General features: G+C 39.4%; 1 protein-coding gene across 2 annotated transcripts in view; it reads right to left on the bottom strand.

The window, feature by feature from the left end:
- Positions 1-13557, bottom strand: part of mmp16 (matrix metallopeptidase 16) — a 77002-nt gene that overhangs the window by 56589 nt on the left and 6856 nt on the right. For both annotated transcript variants that reach the window (XM_023326284.1, XM_023326285.1), the window contains exon 2: positions 1004-1152. In XM_023326284.1, coding sequence (XP_023182052.1) covers positions 1004-1152 — 149 coding nt within the window. The remainder of the gene's footprint in view (positions 1-1003; positions 1153-13557) is intronic.

The raw sequence follows: 13557 nt of genomic DNA, 5'->3' as shown, positions 1-13557 counted from the left end.
GATGTTCGTCCGCTGGCCACCGGATTGCAATCTTACAGTTCAGTGGCCAATCGGAGCTCATTTGCTCTTTGTAGCACAGATGGTATTTCACCGTCGGTGAGGACAGATATCAGTGAATGCAGTTTGCAGGTAGAAACAAATAAAAGTCAAGTCAGGATGCCCCAGTTAAAGGTAAGGCAACGTTTAGTTTACAGTGGCTACGTCTTATGTTTTTCTATGAAAACCATTTTAGTAATAACTGGTTTAAAACACCCCTTTTATTTAAGGGAGGGACATGTGGGTTTGCTCTCTACTTCACACTATTCTCGCAATTTTAAACAAGACATGTGGCTCATTTCCTGAAGTCTGACTGATTGAACGAGGAGCGACCAATCACTGTCCCTTTTCTTCTTCTTGTTCCTCTGCTGGGCATTAATACTGAGGCACTTTGTATCCTTTGATCTGACACCGGAGATGAACTGTTTGCAAAGGGTCCGTTTGATCAAATTAAAACACCTCGCTTAATCTGTGTCGGGACAACTTTGTGTCTGGCAGAATGCCTCCTCGCCTTCAGAATACAAAGTACAGCTGGAATGAGGAGCGCAGTAACCATTCGCATCCCGGCTTGAATATGAAATCTCATCAAAATGCTTGAAATGTTTTACCCAGACAGTTTTGTCTGAGACATGGCATAAATTTAAATAAGACCTTATCTGTACGTTATATCTTTAAATTGAAGTGAAGAAAGGACATCATTCTATTTGGAGTTCACATCTTAAAATATGAGAGAACCATGGCTGGTTCCTGGTTAATGTGCCACAATGTTTTGTCAAAGGTGTAGCAGTCTCTATCTATATGTATATATAATTTACACAAATAGAAAGTCGCAAAAATTGGGAGGCAATTATAGGTGTACAAATAGGTTAAGCATAAAATTCACTTATATGACTATTATTTCACAAATTAAACTTTCTATTACTTCCGAAGGCATTGCTCAGGAAGCACAAAAGCGTGCATTACTTACTCTATAGTGTTGCTGTCCAGATTCCCTGTGACATTTAGGCCATAGCGGCGCTGCATGGCAGCGATAGCAGTATGCATGACTCTGGCAGAACGCAGCACAGACATTCTGGGGTCTGCAGGAGGTAGGTAGCCATACCTCTGGAGCCACACCTAAAGGCAAGAAAACACAAGAGCAAAACATTATTATTTAAAAGATGTTATTAAAACATTTGTTATCTTGACGTTGTAACACATTGGCAAAGAAAAGCTGACAGTGATGCTAAAGCTAAGAGATAATTAGCTCCGCTTAGCAGTGGTGGAACCAGGGGGCATGGTTCTCCCAAACTTAAAAACGTCAAGTATACGAAAATATTGGCTCACTTGCTCCTACTTTTTGCATGTTCGTGGCAGATAGAAAGGGTATCTCAACTCTTTTTGTCATGTAAGCTTAACTAATCCTTCATAGATTTTATAGGTGACACATGTTAAATGGAGTGGTGTTGGCTGTTCAAGCAAAAGGAATCCCTCTCCTTAAATATTTTAGTCACAGTAATTACAGTAATGTTTTGTTTGATATGACAACAGTTTCTAACTGTAAATCTTCCTTGCTAAAAATTGTTTCTTCATTATAGTAGCTCATTGTTCTATAAAAACATACATTAAAAATACATCAGGCTGTTAAAGGCTTTGTAAATAAAATTTTACATGAAATGATACTTTGCATGTAGGTATTTTGCAATGTGGCATTTGTTTCAACGCTGGATTGTGGGCTGTTGAACTGAAGCAGAGAAGCAACATCACTGGTGTGACTGATTTTTCAAAGAGTTCTATACAAAATAATGACATATCAGAAATCAACCACGTGACCAGAGTAAGTATTTGAGATAGATTTACAGGATAAGAAATGTCAAGATGCTTTAAGATCTCAAAATCTCACAGAACTGGATCTTGGTGACACATTACAAACTGAAAGCCTAAATAAAAAAAGCAGGTTTATAAGAAAGAAAGATATCAGAGCAAATATAATAAAGCAAAGATGGTAGGGATGGGTGCTGGGGACTTAAACGAGCTAACTTCTGCTCCCAGTCCTCATCACAAAAATGCCAAACAGATTCACTAAATTCTGTTCAAACACAACAAAGCCAACAAGTTTGTTCTGGAGTTAACGAGCAACAACGTCTCTGAGTCTCAGCAAGCCAACGAACCCAGAGCATTCCTCAATTCAGCAGATCAGTACTCAAAATCGAAGCTCTACTACGCTGTAGACAACGATGTTGAGCTGTTTCTGTCATCATGGTGCCCTGCTGTTCAGGACGGCGCAGGATACACTCTGGCAATAAAATCCACTAAGCAGTGAGGGAAGCTCGGCGAGCGGCGGGATGGGAGGGAAGGAAAAACCATTACTCCTCTAGGGCAGAAACGTGACTCTACGGATTCACTTACACTGAGTGGGAAAACGAGCCGCAAAAAGGAGCACGTCAGAAGCTTGTTTTATGATGTGGTGTTGATATTTGTAAATGCAGACAATGCATGTTTGTTTCTTTGTTTTTTTTACAGTGAGGTATCATACTCTGTAAATATGTTGATAGGTCTTTACTGAATTATATGTGAGTTGATACTTGTAAAAAATAACCTTTTTCTTTGCATATGGTGAAATGAGGACTATGTGATCTGATTGCTAAAAGGTATGAGATTAACACTTCAAGGCAACGTTATGTCATCCATCTTTTGCTGCTTTAGAGTAGGAGAGGAATTATGCAGAAAGCCCAAAGAGCGACAGATTCACCGTCGAGCTTTGCAGATGGAAATGTTTATTTCATTTCGGCTAAATGTACAATCGAAATATGTACATCCCAAATATTTAAAGTAAAGTCGGTCAACGCAAAACTCTGTTTTTTATTTTTTCTGGAATCTTTAAGTATTAAAAGACAATTAATTTTTTAAACTTGGACAAATGGATTTAGGCACTTTTATGCATCATAAAAAAGCAAAATTCTCTTTCACGCATGTTACTTTACATGTAATTAAAACCATGAGAATTGATAAACAAGACAAAAAATGCAGCAAAAATAGGGATTTCCTGGATATTCCAGCTTTAGAAGTTTCTGAGCTCTGAGCAGATTATGATTTTTTTCCCCTAAGAATGTAAACATAAAAAATAAAAATGTGATGATGCATAAATGAAGGAATAATAAGACTATACCTGTTTTTTGCATATGTCCCTGGCCTTAATTTTCCTTTTTTTATACTGACAGAAAAGTACATTGTGTTTGCTCTTGAGTTTCATAGGCTCTTAGATTTAATGCAATTAATGGTGAGGAAGGACAGTTTTCAGTGTTACACCAACTGATCAAGGGAAAAATATGTATATCTAATATCTAGTTGATTACTTAAAAAATCCATCATTTACCACACTGGCATATCCCTGCATTACAAAAAGGCAACAGTCTGTTTTAATTCATTCTCTACTTGAAAATGAACAACACCACAACCAGACATTTCTAGAGTTGGTTTATCTGTTTTGACTGTAACAGAAAGAACAAAAAATAGTTGCAATCTATTTACTGAGACCAAAAGTCAGACATTCACATATTGCTGCAAGCAGTCAGCATAGAGTCTAGTCCAACTTCCACTCATATTGTTTTTCCATCTCAAGTACTGCTCCCACATATTTCTTTGTCTTTTCTCATGTGTCTCTCTGTTCCTGTCTGCGCTCCTGTCAGCTTAGCGGTGAGAACATTACAATGTCTGTCAGGTTCATTGGTGCAATTTTTGTTCAGCTGCTCAGCTGCTGGAGCTTCCCTCCGCCACCTCCTCCCCGCCTCCCCGGGCAAGCTGGCACGCAGATGCACAAGCCCCATGAAGCCACAGACACGAATTCAGCGTGAAGATGTTGCAACGAGATGCTGCAAGCGCCTATATGGCCACAGAGATTTTGATGTTTGTTTGAGAATTTACAGCAAAGATATGGTTCAAACAAGTCGCAGACATTCAGTTTGTTTTACCGTGAAGGCAAGAGGTGTGACGCTGTATTTAGAAGTGTCTTAAAACTATATATGAACTAAGATTAAAAACAACAAAACAAAAATAAAATTTGCTCAAAATTCACATTTAGTGTTGGAATTTTCTCCTTGGTTATGGTTTCATAATTACTACAGCAACACAAAAAGAAAAATGACTGTTTTTAACAGCTAGGCATAGCATAATAACCACCGAAAAAAGAAAGGAGCGACACCAGTTGCATTTCCATTAACTCCAAATGCGCAAACTGGAATGACAAAAATGATTTCGGCTCCAAAGTATAAGGAGTTTGTTGCGCCAATGCCTGAGTAAGACGCAAACATCTCCTCTGATGGCTGACGATGAGCGCTGGTGTCGTGGCTGAAATATGAATATATCCCCTGTAAGTGTCTGTCACCGCTGTGATCACATGATAAATGACTTATCATGTGATCGCCCAGGTGTGGTTTTAATTGCATTTCTTATTTAATGGAAACACAGCAATTGCAAAACTGTTTCTTTTCTGACATTAGCAGAATATTGAAAAAGTTTTGCATACATTTGTAATGGAAACGCAGCAACGGTTCAGCTTTTCATCATAGCACCTGTTGCATATTTGAAGAAAGTCAGTTTTACTATCTGAAAGTTGAAACTTTGGAATAAAAAATGTGAAAAATCCACTGTAAAAACACAAAGTACTAGTAAACACAAGTACTTTTCGTTTAAGTTCTAGTGCAAATATCTTTGTACACTTGCTAAAAAGTTACTTTTTAGCAAGAAGTAGAGGCTCGTTTTAAGTAAATAATTTGTTAATATTGATGAAAACGTATTTGTTCCTTTGGCAGATTATTTCACCAGTACTTTCACAAGACGATGACCCAGTCTGGACTGACAGTTGTTGCGTCTGATGCTCCGACGGTGACAGGATGTCGGACGGTGTCAGGGCGCGCGTGGGAATTGAAGAGCTTGTTCGGGGTCCGACGTGAAACCGAGACATATACATGGAGGTAGGATGCACAGGGTGTAGCTGTCAAGCTGGTTCTTTATACACAACGCCACGGGGAAACAACCAGGCAGAGCAGGCGGTGAACATAACAGAGGAGGGCAGGCGGTGATTCCAAGGAAATGTTCTGCACTAGCAGCAAATGCAGTAAAGCTAGTCCCTCTGGTCACTGTGTTTTTTTCTTCTTCTTTACACCGGTCTTGAAACTTTAGAATAAAAACTCTGACTGCAGAAGTTGGAATCTCAGGATATAATACGGTTTTACAGCAAAATCAGAGGCACACCAATGAAATTTCAAATCATTTCTTCGCTTTCATGGTCTATAAGCACACCAATCAAGAGCACTTTTGTGGTAAATAAAACAGCTAAAAGTCAGAACGCATCATTTTCTTGTTCTGACTTTTAGCTGAACGAGAAGGCGTAAAGCATGCTATGTTTTACACTTTTACATATGAAAAAGCGAAGAAAAAAAGAATGGAAAGTTGTCAAAGTTGAAATCAGAAGAACAGACATCATCCAAAATTGGAAGCCGGTAGTCAGTGGTAGAGATGTGAATCTTCCAGTGTCCAGCAATTTGATTCGATTTGATTTTTAGGGGCACAATTAAATTCAGAAACAATTTTTGATTCAGAAACCAACTTTTCAATACCAACGCTCTAGAAATTCTCTTTAAATTATGTGACAGACGAGAGTAAAAGACTATCTAAACAAATAGAACATTTACTTAAAGCAATTCTGTAAGGTTCGATCAGCTTTTATTTAAGCAAAAATAGAATAAATATTCTGTAACTTAAGTTGCCAGTACAAGATTAGTTTAACTGCCTAGATTTATTACTCAAATTATAATTTTACCAAAAATTAAGCAGACTAAAATAAATTTTTGAGCATTTTGAATCGATTTGGAATTCCCAGACTAGGAATTGTGATTCTCTAAATAATGAATCTTTTTTTCAGCACCTCTAGTTGGTAGCACTGTTTGCTCATAGCAAGAAGGTGCTCGATTCAAATCCTAACTGGGGATCTGTCAGGATGTTTTTCCTGCAGGAAAACTTAAAACATGCACGCAGTAGCTGTGCCTTCAGAGCCAGACCCTCCCAAGCTCAAATGAGAGAATCAAAGAGAATCGTGGCTGAATGCTCAAACGTGCTGACATAGTGCAAAATTTCAAAGATTAAATCTTAGCCTTTAATCTTTTCATCCTGCATTATGACAAAGATTATAGGTCACGCAACTAGTTTTACTTTTTTTAGCATCCTGTGACCACTTTAGGAGTCCACAAAGCGCACATCACATGGCCACACCTTAATCCATCCCAACATGATAACGACAAACTAAGTTTCCATGTTGCTATAGTCTTATTGAATAAGAGGAGACCGCTTTGCGCAGTCAGAGAGCGTTTCTTCCGTCTTTTCAGTATCCAGTCACTTCTTATCCGTTTCTGTTTTCCTCCTAAATCCTTCCTTCTCTGCTGCCCACCTGTCCTGCTCATCGATTCACTCTTTCATACAGTGATCTATGGCTGCCGGCATTCTGCAGATGTGAGGATTCCTGAGGCTCCGGCTCGACAGCCTCATTCATTCGATCCGACAGAAATTCCTCCCTGTCCTCAGTCTGCAAATGGATGGAAATGAGAGCAAGGGAGAAAGGGGGGAGAGAGCGAGAGCTTGTGCAGCTCGTACTGTGTTGGACTCCTTGGAAATGCATTAACAGTGACTGTAAATAGGGAAAACATAAAGGCTGGGAAGGGGGTTACCACTGCAGGAACTTTAAATCTAAACACATTAAAAGTACGCTAATTAATCCAACAAAGCCCAGAAAACGATTATAGATCCTCGCTATGCAATTAAATTGTATTATTTTAAGAGGTCTGGGCGCGCTGTGAGAGCAGAAAAAAAAGAGTGTTTAATGAGTTTGAACTTCTGCAGATACTCAGCTACTGTTGAAGAGAAGAGAAAGAGTCCAACAATGATGCTCTGATAAACACAAAACTCCTGGAAATGTATCCTCACCTACTTTAGAGGGTCTCTGCACTTCGTTTCACTTCCCCTCCAAATGGATTTCCCTTACAGACTAATATATGAGAGGAATCTAGTCTGAGATCACATACACCCACACTTTTTTTCTTAGGACGCTCTTGCAGCTTTATTTCAAAAGCTGTACAGCTACTACACACATGAGTACTTAAACTGAACGCATATCTGTCGAAAAATACAATTGATATTTTCCCCAAACCTATTCTCCAAATCTTAAACATCGTTTGTGCAGAGAAATAAAAAGTAAAACCAGAGTCAGCATAAGACTAAGCTGCTGCAGGTTAACCCAAGATGGTGACATAAGAACTAGGGCATGAAAGTGACTCAGACGACTTGTCCTTCCACCGATGCCTCACACTGCTACTGAACCGAGGCGAACTTCAAGCCCTCAGATCCCATGGTCCCTCTCTATCAGTAAAGCTGGTTGGCCGCACCTGACAAATAGAAGGCAACCCAATTAGCTGAAGGGTGCCACAAAAAAAGGGGGGCCTACTTGTAAGGCGGCCTGATCCGCTTTATTATGAATGAGATGCGAGTCAGGAAGCCTGGTCAGCATGGCAACGCGCAGACAACATGTGGTAGCTGGACGTCATTGTCATTTGTGACCAATCAGCTGATAAGACCTCAAGTCACCTCGAGTTACAAGGGATCACATGTGTGTTAATAGTTCATGGTGAGTCAGGGGCATGAGTGCGGTCTCAGGTCAGGACGAAGTGACATCAGGGGAAAGATCATATGACGTCTTCAGGCAGGAAAGCATTAAGTATGATACCTCAGTGTTGCTGTATTGCTGTGTGGCATAAAAGCACATTATAGAGTAATTTGCAGGTTCAAAAACCTAAATTAAAGGGGTGGTATTATGTATTTTCCAACAAAGCAGAGCCGTTTTTAATGAAGTAACTTTGTCCTCTTGAATTGTTATGAAAATGCTGCATATATGACTTTGACTTTATAATTTAACGCATTGCAATTGAGCCTCTGTCTCTTTAAGGAACTTTCCAAATATGTTGTCGATCAGGGAATATCAGTAGAACATGATGTAAAGCAATTTTACATAATACTGCCCCTTTGAGGAAATGGTGACTAGAAAAAATATTTGTCCATAGGGACACAGCACCCTGTTTTTTGTTACACTTACAATTATGAAAGTTTAAAGGTCCAACAAGAAATCGTTAAGTGACTGAAACTGGACAATTTTTAGCTGAAGTGGTCACGACCGACAAGTCACTGGTGAAAAACAAGAAAATACATCCTATTTCTGATCAGTAAATTGACCTAAGCACTGTAAGGAAACACTAACAACACTCAACAGTATGCATATTGTAACAGAGTGTAGAATTTTAAGTATAATTATAATGTCTTCATGTCCACATTTCTTCGAGGATGCGGAAGAGTGGGAGAAAACATAACTTTTCCAGCAGAAAGGAAGGAAAGAAATTTATTACAACGAACTATTCCTGTTTGGCCAGGAATCTTTGTCTGTCTTGGAACACCATGGATTCAGGAGTTTGTCAGCCCTTTTGGAAACTCAGAGTTAAGGTAATGGAACTTAATTCTCTAGGGAGAACCTAAACGGGTTTGTTAGTGCACCTGACACCAGCTGATGCATTACTCTTAGCAGCATGGTACAGCACCGACTACCGAGCGAGGTAGATACGCCGCCTGAAGGTTTCAAACTGCCAACAGTTTCCACCACAGGCTTGTACTAATCAGTCACGTTGAATACACCTACTGAAATTCCCTCTACTTTTTTTATTCGGGTCATCTATTCAGTGATGGATTTCTGTCTATGCAGGAATGCTGACGGGAAGTAGTTAGCTCCCTGATAGGAGATAAATTCAGGTGGAAGACTTTGCGCCGAGTCTTTTTTATTCCTCAAAAATAGGTCAACCAATTACTCAAAGGTCTATTCGGCCATTACTGGTTAAGCACATTCAGTCATTTGATACATTAAGCATTCATCTAGCAGCGATATGACATTAAATGTCCAGCAATTCTGCTCCCCATTAACCTTCCTATCACACCACAGGTGGTAACGGGAAAAAAAACAACAACAAAAAAAGCTCCTCTCTTTGTCCGGTAACAGATTTGAGACGGAGCGCTGTGAAACAATGGTTTTGTTTTTTTTTCCAGGCACAGGTGAACGGTCGCAACGTGATCCCCCGTCCTCCAGGGGTTGCTCCGCCGCCTCTGACCGGCCTGAATTATTTATCCGGTACACGCCAGACCGCTGGAGAGTGTGCCAGGGTCGTCAAGGCAACCGCTGCCGGTTTTTTTTTGTTTTTTTTTCTTGCCCACACCGATAAACTACAAACCCACACAGACACATGCATGCATTAATTCAAGCTGCTGTACTTAAATTCATACTATGGAATTTCAACAGAAAAAAAAAGACTTTTAATGAGACACAAACCGTGGTGTGGACCTCGTGGCCTCTGACGGGGTGTGATTATTGCAGAGGCTGAGCAGGGCATTGCTGCATCTTAAGCCCCGGGCGCCTACAGATTCACAAACACACACATTTGTTTTATGCATGCCATGTCTGCTATCTCGGTGGCCCCATTAGGATAAAATGCCACAAAAATGTCACCCAAAAATGTCACGGTGTGATCATACATACTGAATAGCGACTCTACAGTAGACGGTCTTTGGAGATTTTAGGGGCCTAAAATAGAGATCAGAACCTTGTGGCCAATCTCTAGAGCTGAGCATGTTTTGATTTCGCTATAGGAATATTAATAAAGATAAAAGATATAAGAACAGTCTTGAAGTTATATTTTTTTTAGTTTTTTTGCTGTTAATGTTATTCCACCTTGATTTTTGACAACCGGATTGCAAAACAAAGCTACAATGATTGCAATGTTGACATTCTAAGCTTTCGCTTTCCCTATGTTAGTTGTTAGCATTAATAAATTAGCAATCTCTGTTTTCTCTTTTCTAGAGAAAGTTTGCTTTCTAATCCTGACAATAACTGTGAAGCAACCCAAACATTGCAAACATTTAAAGATCCAGGATATTCCATGACAAAGATTGAAGTACAAACAAATATGAGCTCTGGTCGGCTTTGCTGTTATCGGCGGTCTTGCTCTCTCCCGCTTTCTCACAGCCTGATTAAATCAAAGTGATGCATCAACAGTAAGGGTGGGAATCTTTAGACATTTAGTGTTTCAAATTCGTAAGGCTGACAGGCAACTAAATCTACATCTATTATGCAGACCAATTTATTTTAGTTAGCCATGCTTTGCATGGGTAGCTAAATTTAAATTCATTTTAGTAATCTGTTATTCCTCCGATACATTCTTTTATAGTTTATTTATAATTACAGACAAGGGTCTCACAGTGATTGCTGATGTTTGGTGCACACATGAAGTTAGTTGTGCTGCATCACAAAACATGCAGCTGTTTTTACAAAGATCTGCAGGCATTTTTTAACTATTTCACCTTCATTTAAAGATCTCAGGATTTTTTGTATCCTGAACATGAAAGCCCTGGTTCGCAAGTACTAAATAAATCATTTGTCACAAAACTTGCACGAAACAAAATTCGCTACCCCTGTTCTATTTTAAGGAAAACTTTGACATCACTGCTTGATAATCCCGTAAGGTCACAGATAGATTTAGCTGGTTTTTTTCTTCATCTATCGTAATATTTGTAATACTGTCGCTCATGTTTGTTTCAAAATAGTCCAGCTTAGTTTTTCACAGCATGCATAGGGTGGGCCATCTTGCCCAGAAGATGATGGTTGCATTACTTGTTCAATCATCTCCCAGTTACTCTGTCGTGTTACACTGAAGCACTTCAGAGGTCTGCTTGTTGCATCACTTAATATTTGAATATAAATTAACATCAACATAATGGAGTAATCAGTCCATAGTACAATATTACCTTACATTTCTGTATTTCTTTGACATCACTGAGACTGAAAGTAGCTAACTGGGATTTGGACAAAAGACGGAGTTTCCGACTGGACAGTCATCTGTCGAGGCCAATAAAGCAAAAGAAACTGTACTGGTCACCATCGTTGTTGGTGCATCTCCAACTTACAGCAACGTGAAAAAAACAGTCAAATAATTCTCGACTAAGGCAAGGCATCAACTTGACGGTTTTATGACGACTGTTGTAGTTATTAAATTTGAAATTATGGAAAGAACAGCTTGCAACAGTTCACCATGACTCATAAAACGCTGCGTGTAAAAGAATCCGCACACACTCACACTTGTGCCTTAGTATTTCTTCCAGAGGCTAAATTTACAGCCCCGCATAGGACGTGGGGCGTCCTATGCAGCAATGCGTAACATTGCGATCATCAGTCACATTTAAGATTTAACGCCCCGGCAAGCTGTGACCAAAGACATGTCTCGGAAGAGGAGAGAACGTCTGTTCACCCACAGAAAGGAGGACATGAAAGAATACATAACAGTAACAAGTGCTGAGGAGTGTCAGGTTGGTGCGCGAATGTGCTGAGGAATGTTTTAGGTCAGTGAAGGTGTTGTTGTATTTGTATCTGGGTGAACAGACTGACACAGACACCCCAGTGGTCCAGAAATCTGCTATCCTACCAAAGCCAAATGAAGCAATCCATATGAGTGCTCAAAGACGAGACACGCCGATAAAAATACACCAATACGTGCGCCTACGAGTTCTCAGACACTGGCAGTTAAGCGCCTTCCTATATTCTGCACTGTCTGTGTGGAGAAATATAGCTAAAGGCAAACGACAGCAGCAAACTAATGTATTTACTTTGTTTAAGATGAGAAAATCCAAGAATATAACTTCATGCAAATAAAAAGCCCGGTTGCATTTGTGATTGATGGGACACAAAGGCAAACCTAATCGCTTTTACATTAACTGCCTTGGGAGTGAGAGCCCCAGCTGCACAGGAAGTGATGCATTTTCAATTTTGGGCTATTTTGCTGAATTGTGTAGAGTAGATAAGTAGTTAATACCAATGCCGATAACCACCGTGCCGCAGGGAGGGAACGAAACATTCAAACTTCATTAACAGAAAGTTCAAGGGAAAACACACTGGAGCACAAAAGTACACTGACCGACTGCCAAGCAATTTCTGGGAAATGGCACAGCAAAAACGCACAGCGGGCGAGCACCTATCATTAAAAATAGCATGCGAGATCTATTAGCCCAGTTATCTGTTTTAGGTAGTTATAATCCAGTCTGAATTAAAGCGTCTAGTGACCTGCAGGACTGCTGCGGCTGCACGCAAGCAAGTGAACTCGCCCACCCTTCCAACCGACACATGCTCGAGACATTAAGAGGAAATCCCCAGAAGCTGGAGAACCCACACGCGTTTCAAAGACACTCACACACGCGCGCGCTGCTTCACATTAGTCGCTTTCGAACGTTCAGGTGCCACTTCAGAGGCTGAACATGCCGACTGGGAAGACAAGCTGAGACGGTGATAAAAATGCTGCCATTTCTCACGTGATGTCCACAGCCCCGTGTCGCGCGCCACAAAGACTCCCAAAAGCAAAGTGTTTGTCAGGATATTTCCAGCTTGTAAAAGTACAGTGGGTTTAATAGACACAGCTTTGACAGATATCCCAGCCAAAGTCATAACAAGTAAATATGCCAATAATTTTTATACTAAGCCTTGATTAATATATAGCTGTGTCTAAAATTTGCAAGTTCACTCATTTACTTGTTGTTCTTTCTTTTATTAGTTCACTAAAATTCATTGTCAACATCTTTTATGAAGCTTACTACTTACTGTAGGATGGTGTTATGTTGGGTAGCAACACCTGACTACAAATTTAATTCACTTTGTTATCAAACAAACTCAAGCATGTATTATAATATGTACTGATTTTAAGACTCTTAAATTTAATGAATACATTTGCAGAAACTCTGGAGTTAGTCGCACAATAAAATTAAAAATATATCATCTGACCATGTAACAAGGTTTCCCCCAGAGAACTGGCTAAGCTCGGTGGTTGGGCGCTAGAGCTGTTGAGTTAAAAAAAGGGAAATTTGAAAATATCACTTGATAATTATATGTTATTGAAAGAGTGGACCTATTAATACCTGAACACCAACTAGAAAGCTTTAAAAAATGCAAACATTTAAAAAATTTTTTTTAGAAATGAGCAGTGCTTAGCCTGGTGGGGACACAAGTAAAGCCTTGCGACCCGCCAGGCTTATAATACACTGGGGGGAAACCCTGATGTAACTACCTTTGTGTTTGTTCCTATTTCCATTACGGCTTTAAATACTCTTGAAAACGTCTCAACTCTCAGGTATAATTGAACTTAGTGATGTATTATTATTATTATTATTATTATTATTATTATTATTATTATTATTATTATCTGAGGATTGTATTATACTCTGTTTGTTTTTTCATACAACGTATCTACATTTGGGTTAATTGACACTCATGAAATAGGACAGATTATGACTCATGATCAAAATGACAATTCTTACATCTCTAGTTCAGGTAAACTATATTTACTGAAATGCAATGATTCCATTCTGTAGATTATTAGTAAAGAAAATTACTTTCAATTTGTCAAAATAGCTACAAAA

The sequence above is a fragment of the Xiphophorus maculatus genome, chromosome 21, assembly GCF_002775205.1.
Source record: "Xiphophorus maculatus strain JP 163 A chromosome 21, X_maculatus-5.0-male, whole genome shotgun sequence".
Taxonomy (NCBI): domain Eukaryota; kingdom Metazoa; phylum Chordata; class Actinopteri; order Cyprinodontiformes; family Poeciliidae; genus Xiphophorus; species Xiphophorus maculatus.
This window is presented reverse-complemented; position numbering and strand designations above follow the sequence as displayed.